A 21,309-nucleotide genomic window follows, 5' to 3' on the forward strand; every position below is an offset into this window, starting at 1 on the left:
TGATTATATCTTCTTTATTTGTTTCTTTTATTACTTTAGTTTCTTTCTTTATTTTACTTTTTATAAACCTTTTCTTAAAATTTAGTTAGATTAGACGTTGACGATATTCCGGTATTAAAAGCTCTTGTGTCATTGGACGACCTCAGCATCTTACCATCACTATAGTACGCCAACGATGGGTGCACTTGCCATAACGTGTTGTAAAGAATGATAGTGTTATATCGTGTTTTATAAATTTAAAGTTTGATAAGAGAGTGAAAAGTGCTTAAAAATATAATGAAAATCATACACCACCACCACACCTCTAGTTTTTGGCGCCGTTACCGGGGACACAAGGATTTTAAGAAAGTTTAAAATCGACAGCCTAATCATTTTTATGCTTGTTTAATTCTTATTTTTAAGTTTTTCTTATTTTCTTCAATTTTTCTACTTTCTGCAGATCTAAGCAGGGGGCGTGTCTGATCACACACGGGGCCGTGCCAATCCCCCAGTAACATAAAAGGCACCCTGATGATCATCTAAGGTATGCATTCAATAACCTAATTAGTTACTCTACATAACACATTAATTCCAAACATTCTCCAAGCCACATTGAATACTTGGAAACTAGGATTCACACCATACATTCCGACGACATCAGCATGTCGGAATAATCTTATATCTCTGGCAAGTTTTCTTATTCTCACACCAGAGCTTGGTCACGAATCCTCCCTCTGGGCCCTCCGTGACGAGGCTAACGGTGTTTTGTTTTGCAGGCTAAAAGGAAGGCCCAGGCTAAAAGGAAGGCCCATCGGAGCGTTGGCGAGTCTCTTTAACCTCCAGCCGGATTTAGAGGATTCGACACCTATTTAAGCAGTAAGGGTCATCACGTCCATCTAATAATTACCAATTAAACACATATGGGTATTCAGGTCAATGATCATTGATTAGATAAATGATGACAAAAACAATATATATATAGGGTTATGTTCATTTGTGAACAACACCCTTGATTGTAAACACTGGTGAACTAATCTCAGCCCTTGCTTATCAATACACAAGTGTGAATCAATGACCATGATTTGTTGATGAAAATACAACAAGTGCATCTTGCGATTTGATGATGTAAATCAATGGCTAGGATTTGTTCACTCAGTTCACAAATACACTAGTGTTCACTCTAGAACTCCACCCTATGTATATATATATATATATATATATATATATATATATATAGGGTCAGGATTTAGAGAAAACGATGAAAAGTGTGAGCACGGTTATGGATCGTCCGATTAAAACAATCTATGGACTAGATTGGCGCGGTGGCGTTATCGTAAATAACACTAAATCTATTAAGTGGACGTGCTTCATTAAGGGTAAAAAGGTCTTTTACCGCTCAAATTCAAAACGCCACCAAAAAATGATAACACGCCATTCAAAACAAATAAAACGCCATTAAATACAAAACGCCAAAAATTAGTGATAAAACGCGTTGGAGATTACAGGAAGAGGAAACAACACAATAACTGAAATTCAGTTATTAAGATTTATTAGAAGAAATTCCCTCCTAAATTACGTGCAAAAAACATCATTATATAAACGACGTTAAACATCGCTTCCATAATCACTTCAATCTATCATTCTGCAAAAACATCTTTTACCAAAACACCAAGTTTAACCAAAACGCCAAAAATGGCAACCATCGTTTGGTGGAGATACACTCTAGCAATCAGGCGATCCGTCCTACGTTTTGACAACAAAAGGATGGTGTATGTTAGGACGATCAATGCAATTTTGAAGATGGAAGAAGAGGTACAGAGCGGTATCCTATCGCTTGGCATCGCTCTGGATAACGAATGTCATGAAACACATAAGCTTATGAAAACATTAACAAGGAAATTTGGACCAATCAAAGCAGATGGAAAATCGGACCTAGTCATGACATCATGGCGTTTTGATGAGAAAACAGACATGGTGACCGTTATATATGACAACGGAGAGCAGGAAGACTACCTGCTTGAAAACATCATGACAAAGCAGAGGATTGGGTTCATGGAAGAATTGCACAACGCCACTTATTTGAACACAGACATGGACTAAAAAATGGCGTTGATGCAGGACATGTTCAAATGGAGGCTTCAGAATCTTCAGCAACAAGAAACCGATGAAAGTGAAGGTGATGACATGGATGAAAGTCTAGATGAAGACTCCGAGGAAGAATACGACGGAAGTGATGGATATACTTCGAGGATAAAGTACCTTCTGACGAGGAGTTTTAATTTTTTTTTGGTTGGTTTTCTTCTGTGTAATCTTTTTTTTTCTTGAGATAATTAAATGCTATATTTCTCCATTTAGTTGCAAAACGCCAAAAAAATATTACAAAAAGTTATTGCTTACAAAAAGCTAAAAATAATAAAAAATATTTTTCCTGTTTAATATTTTCTCTGTTATTGTATTTTGTCATCTTGGTCTACATAACGCCATTAAAAAAAACACTAAACTGGAAGATGAGACGTTTATCACCCTAGAACTGATAAAACTGAACAAAACAGTAAATACACACAGTAACTGAAAAGACGGTTACTTTATTACTATCATTTATTATAATAAAAATCCCGCCTAAACTACATGCCAAAAAACTCCTATAAGAGAAAGGTCTCTACACAATGAATTGATAATACCCAGAAAACAAACGCCATGTTCCCTAGAAACCACTCAATTTAAACGCCAAAAAATAGTTAAAAAAACCACAAATGGCAAACTTTCACTGAATGGATTCTTCTCTGAGGTGGGTATCTCTATAAGCTTTTGCTGAATGAGATGGACAAATATTCAAGAAAAAGAGACTGATGACCGTGATATGTCATTATGTGAGCTTTGTTCTTAATGAATATATGCATGACATGAAGGGATCAATACCGGTGTAAAATGCTATTCTGGACTCCATTATTATAAATAACATTCAAGCATGAGTTGATCTTTAATGACATACCGGTGTAAAATTCTATTTTGGACTCCACTAACAAGCTTCGTCTAAAAAGACGGGCGTTATGTAGGAAAGTTGGCATCTAGCTAAGGTATTCAAAGGTTCAAAACGCCAAAACAAATTCAAGAAGAAGAGACTGATGACAGTGAAGATTTGGATGAGAAATTAGATTACCATTTTTAAATTTTTTCCTTTTCATTTTCTATTGTTTTGTTATCTAATTATCTGTTGTTTGTTATCTAATTATCTACTAATAAAATACATTATTATATAAAACGCCAAAAACTATAAACACCAAAACGCTAATAGTATGAAAACTGTGAGAACGGATGCTGGCAAAGCACATTGTCAATGTATTAAACGCCAAAAAAAGTGACTAAACGCCATAAAAAACATTTTGTCTTATTGTAATCTTATGAAAATATTAATGAATCGTAGTGAATTATTAACAACGTCACAAACGCCAAAAAAATTGACCAGAGAAACGCTATAACGCCAAAAAATTATCTACGTGACACAAAAACAATTAATTCAACGTCATAGATTTAAGAAAAAATAAAACGCCAATTAGTTAATGAATATAATTAACGCCAAAATAATCTTAGACGCCAAAAATGAAGTAGCATGTTACGCAAAATTGGGGAATAAAAAAAGATTGAAAAGACAAAAAAACCCTCACGCCCTGATCATATCCCGCGCCACGTGTTGGGCCAAGATATGTTCTCACCGTTATCACACTTTAGGGCGTTTTCTACTATTTCCGTACCTATGTGGAAGGATCCACTAAAAAGTGGATTTTGCGCAAGTAGCCTAAGAAAGATTGTGATGATGACATGTGACACTTCTAATAAGTAGGAATGAAGAGCATTTTGATCCTTATAAATAGGAGTGAAAATGACATGTATCATTCCTTTGTTTTTTAAAAATACAATAAAAAAATTTAGTACAAAAAAATCTAGCACAAAAAATATAGTACAAAAAAATATAGCACAAAAAATGTAGTAAAAAAAATCTAGCACAAAAAGATCTAGTACAAAAAAATATAGCATGAAAAAATTCAGCAAAAAATTGTAGTACAAAAAAATTCAGCACAAAAAATTGAGAAAAAACATTTAAGACAAAAAAAATTGGCACAAAAAATTCAGCACAAAAATATTGTACAAAAATACAGCACAAAAAAATATTATACAACATAGAAATACAACACATTTTAGTGGTTTTTTTAGTCTTCATATTTTGTATAGCAATATGGTACTCAAATTAAAGATAAAATGACGCTCGATTTTACGGTAAAATTTTAATGAAAAAATAATGTCGTATAAAAAAGTTATGAACGTTTAAAAAATAGGGGTGAAATATCCATGTGGAGAGAGAAAGTCCATAAATATAATTTTCTCAAAATATCTCTGCACTTTCATCTTAACCATTGATTTGAAAAATGAATGGTTAAGATTCCTTCTCATCCTACTTAGACAAATTAAACTTTTTATCTGATCTTACCCCGTACCTAAAGCCCTAGCTTTTTTTTCTGGCCCATGGGCCGGCCCCGTATGTCATAGGAGTCTTTCTTTTGAACTGTATGTTGTACGAGTCTGATGAGTCAAACTTGATCATCATTATATATGTATATATTGTTGATAAAGAACGATAAATAGTAACTTTGTTTTTATAATAATATATAGTTTTTTATTATTTTTTATTTAATATATTATAATAGTTTATTATTATATTTACTTTTAATAACATACTAGATTGTTGCCCTACGCCGCGCGTTGCGGCGGCGACGTCTTAGTTTTTTTATAGTTGAAAACACGTTAAATGATGTGTTAAACATACAAAAACGTGTGTTTCGACGTATCCGATTTAAAGCATTGTGTTTACAAAAGAAACGGAATCGAACCCGAGTTGGTTCGTTTAGTGAAGGTTCCACCTGACCACTACACCAGCTTTACCTTTGCATCAAGACTTAGTAGTGTCAAAAATGTACAATAACTCAAGTTTTCTAAAGTCAATGGGTTGTTTTTGTCAATTTAGAAAGATTAGGGTGGTTTTTTTGTCTTGTACTCGGTCAATATTTGTTTGGTATTTTACGGGATTGGTAAGGTACCGATATCCCCAATCGCTATATAAAAAAAAAAGCAAAAAATCACAATACGCAATGTGCCAAAACTGGTCAATACGTGTTCGATTAGTTGGTTTTTTATTATTTAAATAAAAGAATTGAATGACTTTTCGCATTAAGGGTCAGTATATTCAACAATTACAAAGTATTTAGCTAAATAATTAAAAAACACTTATAATCTAGTGGTCTAGTGATACGGTATTTGGTTCACGACAATAATGATGTGAGTTCCAAGCTAGATGAAATTTTGGTTGAAAAATATTATTGTTAAAACATTAGTTATCAAGTTGAATAATAATAACGTTAGCATGTTAAATATGAGTAAGATAACAATTAATTTCTTTTAAGTAGGAACAAATTGAAATTTAAACTGCAAGGGTTATATAGAACTATAGAAGGTTAAGTTTTTATCATTGGAAATAAAAAAAAAGTTAATAATATAACAGAAAGCATTATACGAAAATTCTATCTTTACTTGGGCCAGGCCTAAAGCTAACAAAACCCTAGAAAAATATTTCCCAAAAGAAGAGAAACACGCTTCGAAAGCGTGACCTCCAGGTCAAGAGAATATGAAGTTAACCACTTGATTAGATTGATATTTAATTTAATAAAGGCCAAACAATTAGTTATATAGAAAAGCAGGCGGTGGCTGTGATTGGACAGCCACCGACCTTTCATTTTAAGTTTATATATAATTTTTATTTTTTTTCTTTTTTAAAAACATATCTTTTTTACCATTTTATAGTAATTCTTTTCTTTTTTTTAGAACATATATTAATTTATCGATTGATTAATTTGATACCTTCTTTAATAATCTACGTTTATAATTTTTTTTCTAAAAACTTAAGTACGTAGTTATACTTAAATTTTCCCCTGACATTCCGTAATAAGTTTTGTTAAAAACGAAGTTGTACTAAAAATAAAGTATGTATTTGATATCATAAAATGACACGATGGTAAACTAAATTGTTCTAATGGTTTGCCTTTATAAACAACATGATCTATTTTTAAATCACGTTTATTTTATATTATCATTTGCTCGGTTTCGCCGCAACGCGCGACGTTAAAAAAACTAGTCGAACATTAATAACCTTAAATGATCATATTTCCGGTTTCAAGTTTTCCGAGTTTGAGTTTTTTGGGTCCTAATGCTGATGATAAGTTAAGTGGCGCATTTTATATTCACATCCATATGGACATTGTTGTATATTCCAATAGAATAGAATCAAATCATGTACACATTTTCACAAATAACACATAAATAATAAATAATATAAAAAAAACACATCACAAATCACAATCCAGAAATAAACGGCACACCGGTAGCCGGCAACCACATCCTCCCAGCTATAAGCCCTGCCACCGTAAAATCTTGCACATCAGCCAAACTCATATTACCATGATATCCGGCCCAATCCACCCGGTTTTCGACCCCCGATCCGTCACCAAAACAACCATATTCGCCATAATACAACGTCGTAAATGCGAAATCCGTATTCCCCCATGGCAACCATCCTTTCGGATTAATAAAACCATCAAGATACGTTTTAATAAAAACAGTTCTAGAATATTCTTGCCACGGCCGCCCTAAGTACGTCTGAACCGAACCCACCACTGGAATTAAATCTGGTGCGGGTATTACACGACAGTTGTGGATTGAAATGCCGCTGTTTTGGAACGGATCACCACGGCCTTGGGCCGTTATGGTGTTTGATTGTCCGGTTAATGGTTTTCGGACTAATATTACGCAGTTTTGGAACACTACGGCCGCGTTACCGAATATGAAGTCTACGGTGCCGGAAATGTAACATAGTTTATAGAATTGTCGTTGAGAGACGGCGAAAAGTGTGTCTTGGTAGCCTTCGAAGCTGCAGGCGTAGAAGACGGACAGATCGGATGCTGATCGGAGTGCTACGGCTTGGCCGGATTGTGGGCCGGCGGTGTTCCGGAATGTTATGCCGCGTGCTATGAACCCGGAGCCCTCCACTCCTGCATTACATTTTAACAAACATAATATAAGTTTTGACTTTAAATATAACACCGTTATAAGATTTTACTGGATAGGTTTGTTTTTTTATTATTATTTTTCGTTTTGATTCATTATATAAAATTAAACATTAACGTGCTTGTGGAAGAAGTAACATGCAACCATGCATGAGATCGTAGGGAAGAAACTGTTATACAATTTATAAGTAAGTTTCATGGTGCAAAATTACTCCACCTTCTACTTTACTTAACTTTTAAACTTGTCAGTAAGAAAACTTTATATTTAGATTTTAAATATTTAATTATTACATTTAAATAGAAAAATAAATTCCTTGAGTTAATAAAACGAGTTAGGTTGAGTTAATTTTAAAGAAGTTAAAAGATAATAATAATAAAAAATGAAACAAACCACCAAAGCAGAATCTTACCAACGGTTGCAGACCCATAAGTTGTGAAACCTCCGGCAGCACTCCGGTTGCCGGTGATAATTGTGTACCTGATTCCATCACCCACGAACATGATATTATTCAGTCCATTCACAATATCAATATTTTCATTATATACACCCGACTTTATATAGATTATAAATCTCTTATCCTGCCGGTCAATACTTCCGGCAAAATCAAGAGCTGACTGAATCGTCGGAAACCTACTCTCCGGAGCTTGAGACACCGTCACATTCGCTAGCGACTGGAGCGACACCGTCGCCAATAACCTCCGGTCACGACGGGTCACCCACGTTGGATAATCATCATTTGTTTGGTTTGTATCCGGTTTTTGCTTCAAGAACTGGGAGTTTATAGCCAAACTATTGCTTATCATCTCGGTTAAGTTACTTGTTTTGATAGGAGTAGCGAAATCGGTTAAGTTCATTTCGTTACAACCGGTAAAACAAGTTTGGAGGTTGGTGAGAGCAGCGCTCAGCCACGTCTGGGCGTCGAAGTTGGAGCTCCGGTTGGTTCTCAGGCCGGTAACGGTTTGGTTTAGTTGGAAGACTGTGTTATTGAGAAGGCGGTAACAGTCGTTCCACACCACCCTTGTTGCGTTGGTCCGACACGTCTTCCCTAGGTTTTTTGCACACCCTTGTGCCTCGTTGGCGTTATCGATTGCGGCCTGTAAGGCCAGCATTCGAAAATCTGACCTGTGTCGCGACGCACGATGTTGGCCACGACCTAGGAAGTAGTTACATTGGTTGGGATGAGGAGTCGTCTGGCACCATCTATTAATGTCAGCACCCGACTCCTCATTTATTTGCGTAGATAAAGCGGCTAAAGAAGATAGCATGATTACGGACAACAATGTGGACGCGAAGAGGTTAAACCAAGCCATTTCGAGCTCGGATTTAAGTTGTTTGCTTTCGGGTTTTAGTTTTTTTTTTCGAGTTGCTTTCGGGTTTTGATGGTTTTGGGAATAAGATGGTTGAAAAATGTATGATGGGGTGGTGGTTTTTAAAGAAGGGTATGGAGATTGGAATGTATAAAATGTGTAAATAAAGGTTTAGTGAAACTAAGTAAAACAATGCATGAAGAAGGGTTGAAAAATGATTGCTTGTTGGAGAATTATGAGTGTTTTAAGCAATTGATTTTGTGATGTTTAATTAATATGCACGGTGGTCGCCGTCGTCTTTATTCTTCGATGCCATGAATGTTTGTTTATGATTGATGGATTTTTGTTAGATAAAAAAAGTTGTAAAACAATATAATACTAATGTTAGTTTGTATTTCACTCAACATCAACATAATATAAGTCACAAATCGTGGAAACTGTTGCTTGCAATTTAACGCAAGGATTATCTGGATAATGTACTTGACATTAAAACACGATAGGATGATTTAGGATCTTATGTACACATAACCTATAGGATTAATTGCTTCGTTTTCACAGTAACGGCCACATGATGGGTAGGTACTAAATGAAAAGAATCTATGCTGTTTCATATTATAATATTAAGTTAAAATTCCATCCACGTGCATCAAAAGCTAAAAATATAGTATAAGGCCTGTGGCCTGATTATTGGACTAACGATTGAGTTTGGGTTGTGAATAATAATAGAAAAATCAGTATTATCTGACATAAATATAAGCCCAAATAAACTTTCATAGTTGTTCTTTTGTAGAAAGCCCAGCCCAATTCAACAAAAGAAACTAGGGGTGAACAGAAAACCGAAATAACCGAATCATAACCGAAATAATCGACAAAACCGAACCGAAAAAACCGAACCGAAACAAAAACCGACGGTTCGGTTTTCGGATTTTTAATAACCGAAAATTTCGGTTCAGTTTCGGATAACCATTTTCAATAACTGAAAAAAACCGAACAAACCTAACTGAACTGATAAGTTACAATACATATATTTTTGTGTTTAAGTTTAAGTTGTTTAAGTGTTTAACCCAATGCTAGTAGATATTGTTAATTTTATTCTTGAATGTTAAGTCTTTATAATTAAAAAAATATATGTTTATTTATAATTGAAATGATTGATTTATTACCTACAAGAAAATAACAAATATTAATATAAAAATTAAATGATCTTCAAATTATTATAAAAAAAGGTCTTAATAAAAACTTTGGAGAAACATAAAAATATATTAGAAGGTTAAATTTATGTAAACAATATTAATTAAAGAGGTAACTATTATATTTTAAATCTATACTATATAATAAAAGAAACCTGATTTTGGACACGTGTCATTTATTGAAGATGTCTACATTTGTAATTTCCTACCTTTTCATACTTAATATTATTATTTATCAAATTAACACTTTTTTATTTAGTTTATCTTTATCTCATATTTTATGAAAAAAAAAAACTTTAAAATATATTATATAATAAAAGAAACCTGATTTTGGACACGTGTCATTCCTACATTTGTAATTTCATACCTTTTCATACTTAATATTATTATTTATCAAATTAACACTTTTTTATTTAGTTTACCCTTATCTTATACTAGGTTAGAACCCCGTGTATTACACGGGTTGAATAAATGTAATTTTATATATTAAACAATAAAAAGTTAGATCTTTATGAACCTCGTATATTGTACGGGTTAAATAAATGTAATTTTATATATCAAATAATAAAAAAAGTTATATCTTTAAAAACCATGTGTATTACATAGATTAAATAAATGCAATTTTTTATACTAAATACTAAAAACGTCGTATCTTTAAAAAACTCGTGTATAATCAGGTTAAATAAATCTGCCAAATAATAAAAAAAAAATACTTCCTTAAAAACCCCATATATTACACGTGTTAAATAGATCTAAAAAGAGTTATATCTTAAAAAACCATGTGTATTACATAGATTAATTAAATTTAATTTTGTATATTAGATACTAACAACGTCGTATCTTTAAAAGACCCATGTATAGTCGGGTTGAAAAATCTACCAAATAATAAAAAAAATATATCCTTAAAACCCCATGTATTACACGTGTTGAATAAATCCAATTTTACATAGCAAATGATAAAAAGTTATATCTCTAAAAACTTCGTATATTACACGGGTTATATAAATGTAACTTTGTATAGTAAATAATAAAAAATATATATTTAAAACCCTATGTTTTATACGAGTTGAATAAATATAATTTTGTATACCAAATAATAAAAAAGTTATATTTTTAATAAATTTGGATAACATTTAATATTAATTTATTATTTATATATTTAATATAAGATAAGTATGAAACAGAGGTATTTGTTTTAAAAATATATTAAATTAATAATTTAGATTTGAGGATAATATTTATTAAAGTATGATAAGATTTAATATTAATTTATTATTTATTTAATTAATATAAGATAAGTATAAATTTGAGGATACCGTTAATGAATGACACGTGTCTAAAAATTAGTTTATTTTATTATAGTAGATAGATTTTAAAATAAAAGTATTATTAAAAAATGTTATTTATTTTTAAGTAAATGTTTGGACGATGATAAATTTTAAAATAAAAGTATTATTAAAAGATGTTATTTATATTTGGAGATGAGTAATTAAAAGGTCCCTGTAGATGGATTTTTTTTTGAACGATGAAGATGTAATTAGAATATGGCTGATTAGAAAGAGCCTATTAGATTTTAGATTTGATTAAATATTATTAATAATAAGAATTTGTATTAATTTAGATTAAATATTATTATTTTAAGTATTATTAATAATTTTAATCAATTAAAAGAGAGAATGACAAGTGTCATAAAACAGGTTTCTTTTATTATATAGTATAGATTTTATGAAAAAAAAAAACTTTAAAAAAAATTGATGAAATATAATATACAAAATGTTTCAAAACGTGGTACCGATTATTTCTATATATGATAACTTTTGAAAAAAAAAATATGACAGTAATTAATTGCTACCGTTATTATTTATATGTTTTTTGTTGCAACTGTCCAAAAAAAATTAGTTTTGGCAACCTGATATCTCTTATTTTCATATTGCATTTTTTTAAACTTAGTTTGTACTTATCTTTTCTGTTCAAATGGGACAGAAGTTAAATTATTAGGTTTCACATTTGTAATTAGTTATTTTTTTTATTAAGATGCTATCGTTCTATTTGCTCATGTTCAAAATGATCAGAAAAAAAACTCAGTTAATTTTGTTTCTAGGAAATCATAATCCTTTTATTTGATTCAATCATTCTAGAAGTTTTAAAACTAAAATATAATCTATCATAATCAAATTCACATTTCAAAACCCTCAAAATTCGACCATTCAATAATCACAATTACTCACACGTATAAGCCCATATATAATCTAACCTACTTTTGGATTCCAATTAATTCTACGTGAAATTTATAAAGACTTTTTGTTATACACTTAATTTCATATATAATCTAATCTAACTTTTAATAATGGATATATGTGTGGACGCTCGGAGGGCAAAAGTGAAATTGCACTAATTTTAACGTTATTTCACTAAATTTGTGAAAATAACGTTAAAAGCGGCGGACGGTTAATCATGCATCATCATCATGTGGAGGCGTTGATAGCAAAAAGACAAAAGGGAACATGCACTAATCGGTCTTTGTCCCGATTACTAAGTGTTATGTGCCTTATGTCCAAAGCTTGATGCAAAACTACTATCGAGTCGGTGGTCTTACTGAAAGCAACCTCTACATCTTACTCTCCTCAGACTCTAGCTTAGCTTTGCTATTTGTTGGATTTACTGAGTATGATGATGATGATGATGATTTAGTATATATAATTAGATTTATTCAACCCGTATAATACATACACGGGGTTTATAAAGATATAATATTTTTTATTATTTAGTTTATAAAATTACATTTATCCAACCCGTATAATATACAAGGTTACAAAATTACATTTATTTAACCCATGTAATACACAGTGTTTTTAAATATATAAATTTTTTTATTATTTAGTATATATAATTAGATTTATTCAACCCGTACAATACACGGGTTTTTATTATTTGGTATATAAAATTACATTTATTCAGTACAATAAATGAGGTTCTTAGAGATATAATTTTTTTATTATTTAATATATAAAATTACATTTGTTTAACCCTGTGTAATAAACGAGATTTTAAAGAATAATTGTTTTAATTTAGTATATAAAATTACATTTATTCAACCCGTGTAATACACGGGGTTCTAACCTAGTGTAAACATATAAGAACGATTCTTATATTTAAATTATACTTTTTATTTTTTGAATCTTACATAATTTTGTTCCATAAAACCGAAATAACCGAAAATCCAAACCGAACCAACATAAAACCGAAACCGAAAAAACCAAAACCGAAAAAATCAAAACCAAACGATTTTAAAAAACCAAAAACCAACATTTCGGTTTTGATTTTGTCCAAAAACCAAACCAAACCAAACCGAACCGATACATACACACCCGTAAAAGAAACCCTTTTCAAGCCTATCGCCCCTTCACCAAACTCATTCCACCGAGAATCGATTTTGACCATTGTTGACCCAAACCGGGCCACTTTTAACCCGGTTTGAAACAAAATTCACTTGGTTACGAATTGAACTATTTTACTGTCATAAACTTATGAGATGTTGAAACAGTTGGCGGCCTAGGTTAGGTTAGGTAACCAACCCCTCGGTGACAACGACAATCAGATTCAAACCAGAAGAGAGGAGAGATGCAGCAGCGAAATTCCGGCAATCGGCGGCCAACGGGAACCGATGGCTCCGATTTCTCATACAGAATGGTCGTTGATAACAGTATGTTGTTTCACAAGTGCTTATTTTTTACATGTGTATATGTTCTTTCTTCTTTGAAATTTCAACATTTCAGTTGGATGTTATTAACCTTAGGGTATACAAAAGTTGCCAAGGGGAAATCAACCCTCTCCAAAGTTCTTGTGATTCAGGTACTTTTAAGTTTCTGAACAAAGTTGAGCGTTTTAATCGATGGAATTCAAGTGCACAATATGATTTTGTTTTTGATTTATGCTAAAAGTTGTATACTTTGGATCATTGATGGAGTTTGAGTTACTTGTAATCTAATTCTTAGGCATTTGTGTTGTTCAAAGTAATTGTTGTTACTAGGAAAACATAGAAATTGGGTTAATTAGAGGCTTAGAGCACCTATTTAGGTTAGTGGTTCCTGAATTCAGTGTGTTGATTTGGCATCGTTTACTAAATCGATGACTTAAGCCCTTGCGCTGTTCCGCCTGATCACGTCGTAGATAGCAGTCAAGTCAGAGTCGGTACGCTTTCTATTCTCTTTGTATTATATATGAAAATAGTAAATAAATAAGAAAGGAGGGCTGAGAGGTTCCTTTCGATGCTCTGTGCACATAAGCGATATCGAACATCAGTTATTGTCATTTCTTGATTGATGTAATCCTGCTAGCTAACAGGAAGTGACTCTGTTACAAACTGGTGGACGTTAATTTAGGATGTGATTACCCTTGTGATTAATTTTTATCACTGATTTTTAAGTTTTCTTCATTTAAGTGTCACTTAGAAGTTAGTAGTCTATCCTGGATCCCAGTGAACGGAAGGCTCATGTCATCTGGAATATTGTTATTGCGCATGCTTGCACCTTTTATAGTAGGAGATTTACTGATTTACATGGTCTAGACCAAACCTAAACGTTCACCTGAAAACCTACTATGATGAATGTAAAACACACTCAATATGAACATCTTGCTTGGCCTTGACTGAATTTGCTCAGGAACTAACTTTCACAGTTAAAAATCATTACAGATGTAATCCGATTATATACATATAGATAATGTATTTATTGACTACTAATTTAGTTTCATGCTTGTTAACTTGGGTAACTTGATTGCAGGCGGTGGTACTGTTGGTAGGAGTTATTGACATGTTTTTTACATATTTAAAGAAGGAGCCCCTTGAAACATTAGTAGTTGTATCTAGTTCTATAACTGTCATTTCAATCATAGTTGGAGAATTAGGTGAGCACTATTATTATCCCTCTTAAGAAAACCCTTTTTTGTTTGTTGTGAACTTTTTAATATTTCTATTGTTGTGTTATGTTAAAGGACGAAAGCGTAGCAGAGTGAACTTTTTGAAATTTTATAGATTCGCCTCATCCATGGGAATTCTCGGATTAATCGCTTCTGTCATCCAAAGTAATATCCTTCTAAAGGCAAGTCACTCTCTTATTTCTAGTATAAATTTGTTATTATCTTATTATTATTGTTGTTTATGTTTTTGTGATTGTAATTGTTATTTTACATTGTGGTTGGCAAACTGTTCTCTGTCTTTTTTTTTCCAAACATATTGCGTGTCAAATCTATTTGGTCTTAGGGAAGCTTAATGTCTCATGTATCTATTCAACTTACAAGATATTGCATCAGTTTACAACAATTTCGTGGTACTAAAAACCTTTTTTAACTTTTGTAATTACATACAACACACTAAAAAAGACTGTCTGCGGCCACTCAATCCAATTTATTTGACACGTACTGAAAACAACCGAACCTGTTATCTAACCCACCCGTTTGTCACCTCCAGTTTCATGTTTCGTAGAATATGTTTTTGTCTGTTTTATACATGAGTTAAAGGCTAGTTTGTTAACTTCCCCTTGCCACTGATCAAACATTATATATTGTATCTTCATTAGATTATTCATGATCCGAGTAACTGGGAGACAGAGAAAGATGCTCTATTGAGGATTGCATGTGTTTCTATAGGTGGGTTTATAATTTTATATCATTGTGTCAATATTGATAGTTCCATATATAGCATATTGTGCTGTTGGTCTCCTTAAGTAACAATGGAGCTTTACTGTTGACAGGACTGTTTGTGCAAATATATTCCATAACCACCACAACGTCCCTCATTAGGAACATGTCTCCTCCAAAAAGAGCTTCTTGACGCATTGAAATTGTCAGTAGCACTCATCATGAAACATTTTTCTTATTGCCTCAGTTTCGTTCTTTATGTTTTCTGTATTTTAATCCATGATGAACAAATTTTAGAATCTTGAAATATGGTTTAGAATCTTTTTGATATATGACTTGCCTGAAGTCGCACTCATAATACTTTTTATAAAGCATACTTGTGCAATGATGTCGAGATTGGGCCCTGACTGAAGCCATGGGGGGCATGATACCTGTTTTTTACTACTAGCGATTGGGATTAATCGGAAATTCGGAATTAATCGGATTGAATATGTAATTTTTAGTTATATATATACACACACATTTTTATATGTAGTTTTTTAGAGTAGACATGTTTTAACCTCTCATTGACCCATTTTTTAAGTAATTGGAAGGAATTTATAAGTTTTGGTCGAAATTTGGCGTGCGTTTGGCCAGAATAGGACCGCCATTGACCGAATAGCGATTAATCTGCCATTAATTGGTGAACCTCCGATTAGTGATTAATCGGCGACTAACCGGAGACTAGTCGGGATTTTTACAACCATTTAGCCAAACCATTGCTGGTTAGATGGACAACATTCACTATCTTTCCTCTCACCAGAGTTTTCATCTCAGTCTCATTCATAAACATTTCAGAGTGTGTCTTCTTCAGTTGCTGACTGCTTATGTGGCTTCAATTGAACTCACATTGAGTCAGTAACTCAATGGAGTCCTTTATAGTGGCAGCCTCTCGAGGAGCCTGGAGCCATGCCATGAACTTGTGACGACTTTACCATTGATGAGGGGGTGGCGGGTTGTGTCAAGGGTCATAGTACTAGCAGTGGCGAAGCTTGACCCGAATGACGGGGTGGTCGAAAACGTATATACCAAAAAAATTCTATAGAACTGGGGGGTCGAAAACGTATATACCTGAAAATTTCTATACGAAAACTATATATATAACACTACTGAGCGAAAAGTTCGAGGGGTCGGGCGCCCCTCCCCGCCCCTTCTATACTTCGCCACTGAGTACTAGCAGGGTCAGTTTTCAAAATGCACTATATGCCCTTATTAATTCGACACTCGTCTTTCTGAGTATTATTCGGAATATCTACTTACCCATTTCAAAATTTTATTATTTTTAAGTATATTGTGTGCTACTAGTTCATTGTTCTGTACCAAAAAGTGTTGCAACTTCAAGGTTTCCAATGTGCATAAGTTTATCGTCTTTTAATTATATTAGTTGGGCAGATTGGTGTAAATATTCTGTGTATATGTTGTAATTGTTTGCCCTTTGCCCGTTTGGGTCGAAGGCGTGTTTTAATGAAGTTTACTTTTCAAAAAAAAAACTTTCTTCTACTACCCGCAAAGAAGCATAACTGTTGATCAAAGCCAAAGCATTGCTGGTTAAGCGTGCGACATTCAGAGTCTTTCCTCTCACAATCGTTTTGGTTTTCGAGTCATCCTTAAACCCTTCAGAGCATGTGTCTTTATCCGTCAGTGCAGAACTGACCCAAGACTGGATGTTGCTCATCACTAGCTCTGAAACTTTGGAACCCGGTCGACTCATCTCCTCAAGTGATTTTTGCAACTCGTGTACTGAGTCACTCAGCAACTTAATGTAATCCTTCATTGCTGCAACCTCTTGAGGAGCCATGCCGTGTACTTTTGAGATTTTAACTATCGATAAAGAGGTTGTGAGGGTTGTGTTTAAGGTCACAAATAGAGCTGTTTGGGCTAGTAGCTTCGGGCTTGTTTGGATTGCGCTGGCTTGCATTGACAGCGAGTTGAAGCAGAGTGTCGGGTAAGTTGTCACACCACATGATGGGGCATCCACATTTCTTCACATTATTTTAGTTGAACTTTTCCTTGGTTGTTGTTAGGTACCAATCCTTAGTTAAGTGCAATGATATTTTTGCTGTAGATAATCAACATCTATTGTGAATGTAGGGGCCTGCCTGCAACTGACCGTCTTGAATATCATAGCATTAAACTGTTTGCTTGTTCTTAGTTGGGCTGGCATGATACCTTCATAGGTTAAAGAGAAAACTGAACCACATATTGACAAGGAGAATCATGCCATTCTGATTTTGGCGATCATTGGACTAATGCTTTTTAAACCTCTGGCCCAGTTAGTGTTTGCCCCTGGCTGGCTGGCTCACACAAAGCCCAAAAACCACCGGTTGATGTTAGAGGTGTACAAATCAGGTAGTGGGCCATATCTGGTCCCTGGTTGAAACCGATTGCGGGTATGGTCAACAAGTTAAAAAAAGGGGTATTGCAATGCCTGGTCGGGTATGGAACCGTTTTTGGAGAGGAAAAGATCAAGTTTTTTTCGGTTCTGGTTCCGAGTTTTTTTTCTAAGGATTTGATCGGTTCGGGTGAGGGTTGAACCTGGTGTCAAATCATAGGGTATGAAACCTTGTATAACTGCATTGGGTAGAGAATAATAGTGTTTTTTTAAAACTCGGCTTCGGGTAGGGTTTAATTTTGTGCATATCTTCTTGATGTGTGTATAAAGTAGACAAAGAAGATAAAATGGTTACGAACAACCATGTCGGCCAAAAGAGGATAAACGGAGGCATTTTGAGCTCAGGTTTTAGTTCCTTTTAGTGGTTTGATTTCGGATTTTGTTTTTTTTTTTTGGATTAGGATGGTTGAAAAATGTATGATGGGGTGGTAGTTTTACAAGACAGGTACGGATATTGGAATCCTTACAATCGTACAATTGTACAAACGTATCCAACGTTATCTCACTCGTAAATTTGGTTCTAGAAAATAGAGGTTTATTGAAATTATCTAAATAACGAATGAAGAAGGGTGGGTGTTTAAAGCAATTGATTTAGTCATGTTTAAGATGCAAGGGGGTCCCCGTAGTCTTTCTTCTTTGGTGTCATACGTCTCCTTTTTTAATTAATACGTGAAGTCCAAGTTTATGATTGATTAACTTTTGTTAACTAAATAAGGAAAGTTATAAAGTAATGTAATGTACTACATGTGTTCCAAATCTAGTAATCCCTTCTTTTAACGTTTGCAACATTCATTTATTTTAACTAGTACACAAATAGTTTGACTCATTTCGTGTATATATCTTTAGAAAATACTAGATTGTCAATCCTTTTAACACTTATAAGATGAAACTTCTTATTTCGAAATTACGTATACGTGACATGAAAATATTTTCACTCAATAGTACATTATCAATGAAGGGTACACACAATCTGCCAAACATTCACACATTAAACTTTCAACTACTCGATTAAAGAAGCATAACTGTTGATCAAAGCCAAAGCATTGCTGGTTAAGCGTGCAACATTCGTAACCTTTCCTTTCACAACACTTTTCATTTTAGAGTCATCCGTAAACCCTTCAGAGCATGTGTCTTCATGTGTCATTGCAGAACTGACCCAAGTCTGGATGTCGCTCATCACTAGCCCTGAAACTTTGGAACCCGGTCGACTCATCTCCTCAAGTGATTTTTGCAACTCGTGCACCGAGTCACTCAACAACTCAATGCAGTCTTTCATTGCTGCAACCTCTCTAGGAGCCATGCCGTGCACTTTTGACATTTTAAATATCGATAAAGAGGTAGTCAGGGTTGTGTTAAGGGTCAGAGATAGAGCTGTTTGGGCTAGTAGCTTCGGGCTTGTTTGGATTGCACTGGCTTGTGTTGACAGTGAGTTGAAGCAGAGTGTTGGGTAAGTTGTTAAACTACATGATGTTTGTATGAATTCGACATGTGTTTTCTCAAGGGCATAGATTAAATTGGTGTAGGAAGTGACGAGAAATAATATCAAGACAACATTACGGGGTTGAAAATTGATATTCGCGCCTTCCATATATTTTTAGCTCCAAGTAAGAAGTTAATGATTTAGGTTATGAAAATCGGGCAATTGCGCTCCAAATTTATAGAAAAAAAATGTTCAAAAATATTATCGTCGGTTGCTTGTATTGGTACGTGACCACGAGCAATAACTAACGAAAAGACCTCCACCTTTAGTCTTTATCAACATTCATATATTCACCAAAATATCTTAAACAATGTGCAATGTACCAAGCTGGAGGGACTTTACCGGACCTAGAAATTGGGCCAAAAAATTGGACCTCAAGTTGAACCGACGGAGCTCAAGAATGGCAATCAACCGTTATCACTTGTCAGAAAAAATATGTACCATTCATACTTGGACTGGTTTAGTGGTCCACCAGTAGGTGATGTCATAAATTATATAGGGAAAATTACGGCAGTAGCCGCTTGACCAGGCCTTTTACCAAAATAGCCATTTGACCAGGCTATATGCCCCTACACATGTCAGCCCATCCAAGTGAACTCTCATTTTTATGCACCTTCAATCCAGCCACAACCAAGCGGACACGTGTCCCTCTTACCTGAACCGGCTTTATGCCGCTACACGTCAGCCGAGCCGCTACAAGTACAAGCCGAGCCGCTTCGCCCTGGATCTAAGCCGCTTCAGCATGCCACCTACCCCCAAGCCGTTTCATTTGAATTTATGAGCTTTCAACACATGCCCAAGCCGCTACACCCTGGATCTAAGCCGCTTCAGCATGCCACCTACCCCCAAGCCGTTTCATTTGAATTTATAAGCTTTCAAACATGCCCAAGCCTTTACATGTGTTTTTTTTATTTCTTAGATTTTTAGTTTAATCGTACGTTTATATAAATGCTTGTCCGTTTGTTTGCTATTGTATCTTAATAAATAAAGTCTTGTCTTATTTAGTGTCTATTGCAATGTACATAAAATATAAAATTTATCATATATAAAAGTTGTTAAATACAAAAGCTTTTCTTTGATCCTAACCCACTACAAATATAATGAGTTTGAGATTTTAAAGCTAAGTAAAATGTCATAAAACCGAGAGGTAACCCACCCGATGAAAAAATTGGCATAAAACCGAGAGGTTCCATAGAAAAGGAGAGAACAAAGAGTAGAGAACTCCTTCTGTATGGGATTCAGTTTTTTAAAGCTAAGAAAAACGTCATTTTCTTAAAAAATACAACATTGAAAAAATTTGTCCCACCTATACTTCAAAAACCAATTTGACATATTTTTTTGATATTTTTTTTTAAAAAATACTACTGAAATTTAAAAAGAGTTTTGAAACGGCTCGGCTTGGCCTTGAAAGGTCATGGCTTGTACTTGTAGCGGCTCGGCTAGCTTGTGGGGCAGGGGCGCGAAGCGGCTCGGCTTGTACTTATAGCGGCTCGGCTGACGTGTAGCGGCATAAAGCCGGTTCAGGTAAGAGGAACACGTGTCCGCTTGGTTGTGGCTGGATTGAAGGTGCATAAAAATGAGAGTTCACTTGGAGGGGCTGACATGTGTAGGGGCATAAAGCCTGGTCAAATGGCTATTTTGGTAAAAGGACTGGTCAAGGTCAGTGGCTACATGTCACCAACCCTACTCTCATTTTCTTTTGTCTTATATGCCATTAATTTCTTTTGTCTTACTTTTGGGAAAGTGATAATATGACAAATTGGTTTACTATATGCTATTAACTGAAGCTTAATTGGGTTTTTAACTGCCTTTTTTTTCTAATGCAAGACATATGTATATTTCTGGTGATTACATATGTTTTTTTTTTATTTACTTTTGTTTTCATCCTTATTGAAAACTATTTCATAATCTAATGTACTCGAAAAGGTTTTTGTTGAATACACTTTAATGTAATTTTTGTTTGGAACCAAGGTGAGTCAACAATATAAAGTTTTGTTTTTATGTACGTTTTGAGTTGCACTTTGTTTTGTCGTAAATTTTGTTTGGAAACAAGTCGAGTCACATATAATACATTTTTCATTCAACGGTATGAATTTGGATTACTCTACGCTTCAACGTAAATTTAGTTCGAAAACGAGTCGGCGCCGCCGCAACGCGCGACGGGTAAAAAAC

General features: G+C 34.0%; 4 protein-coding genes across 5 annotated transcripts; 1 reads left to right on the forward strand and 3 right to left on the reverse strand.

Annotated features, from left to right (window-relative positions):
- Window positions 1-6,304: 6,304 nt before the first annotated feature.
- On the reverse strand, window positions 6,305-8,599 carry LOC110899913 (probable pectinesterase/pectinesterase inhibitor 60). The gene is made up of 2 exons (XM_022146799.2): window positions 7,502-8,599; window positions 6,305-7,076 (listed from the first exon to the last, which is right to left on the reverse strand). The coding sequence occupies exons 1-2, from the start codon at window positions 8,400-8,402 to the stop codon at window positions 6,382-6,384; spliced, it is 1,596 nt and encodes a 531-aa protein (XP_022002491.1). The 5' UTR covers window positions 8,403-8,599; the 3' UTR covers window positions 6,305-6,381.
- Window positions 8,600-13,086: 4,487 nt separating this feature from the next.
- On the forward strand, window positions 13,087-15,600 carry LOC110899914. Of its 2 annotated transcripts, none has more exons than XM_022146800.2 (6): window positions 13,087-13,292; window positions 13,386-13,441; window positions 14,371-14,494; window positions 14,582-14,688; window positions 15,166-15,235; window positions 15,340-15,600. In XM_022146800.2, the coding sequence occupies exons 1-6, from the start codon at window positions 13,211-13,213 to the stop codon at window positions 15,417-15,419; spliced, it is 519 nt and encodes a 172-aa protein (XP_022002492.1). In that variant the 5' UTR covers window positions 13,087-13,210; the 3' UTR covers window positions 15,420-15,600. The 2 variants fall into 2 exon arrangements, with proteins under 2 accessions (XP_022002492.1, XP_022002493.1); XM_022146801.2 differs by having other exon boundaries at window positions 13,147-13,292; window positions 13,366-13,441.
- A 1,136-nt stretch (window positions 15,601-16,736) lies between these two features.
- LOC110902065 (pectinesterase inhibitor 9) lies at window positions 16,737-17,063 on the reverse strand. Its single transcript, XM_022148805.1, has one exon. The coding sequence runs from the start codon at window positions 17,061-17,063 to the stop codon at window positions 16,737-16,739; it is 327 nt and encodes a 108-aa protein (XP_022004497.1).
- Window positions 17,064-18,657: 1,594 nt separating this feature from the next.
- Window positions 18,658-18,957, reverse strand: LOC110902066 (pectinesterase inhibitor 9). Its single transcript, XM_022148806.1, has one exon. The coding sequence runs from the start codon at window positions 18,955-18,957 to the stop codon at window positions 18,658-18,660; it is 300 nt and encodes a 99-aa protein (XP_022004498.1).
- Window positions 18,958-21,309: the final 2,352 nt, after the last annotated feature.

The sequence above is a fragment of the Helianthus annuus genome, chromosome 8 (assembly GCF_002127325.2).
Source record: "Helianthus annuus cultivar XRQ/B chromosome 8, HanXRQr2.0-SUNRISE, whole genome shotgun sequence".
Lineage (NCBI taxonomy): Eukaryota > Viridiplantae > Streptophyta > Magnoliopsida > Asterales > Asteraceae > Helianthus > Helianthus annuus.

What these genes read in the sequence shown, in the direction of transcription:
- LOC110902066 (XM_022148806.1), bottom strand. Translation starts at nt 18,957, where the DNA reads ATGGCTCCTAGAGAGGTTGCAGCAATGAAAGACTGCATTGAGTTGTTG.
- LOC110902065 (XM_022148805.1), bottom strand. Translation starts at nt 17,063, where the DNA reads ATGGCTCCTCAAGAGGTTGCAGCAATGAAGGATTACATTAAGTTGCTG.
- LOC110899913 (XM_022146799.2), bottom strand. Translation starts at nt 8,402, where the DNA reads ATGGCTTGGTTTAACCTCTTCGCGTCCACATTGTTGTCCGTAATCATG. An exon ending in TTATGGGTCTGCAACCGTTG is followed by an intron (nt 7,077 to 7,501) that starts GTAAGATTCTGC and finishes AATGTAATGCAG; the next exon opens with GAGTGGAGGGCTCCGGGTTC.
- LOC110899914 (XM_022146800.2), top strand. Translation starts at nt 13,211, where the DNA reads ATGCAGCAGCGAAATTCCGGCAATCGGCGGCCAACGGGAACCGATGGC. An exon ending in CCAAAGTTCTTGTGATTCAG is followed by an intron (nt 13,442 to 14,370) that starts GTACTTTTAAGT and finishes ACTTGATTGCAG; the next exon opens with GCGGTGGTACTGTTGGTAGG. An exon ending in AATCATAGTTGGAGAATTAG is followed by an intron (nt 14,495 to 14,581) that starts GTGAGCACTATT and finishes GTTATGTTAAAG; the next exon opens with GACGAAAGCGTAGCAGAGTG.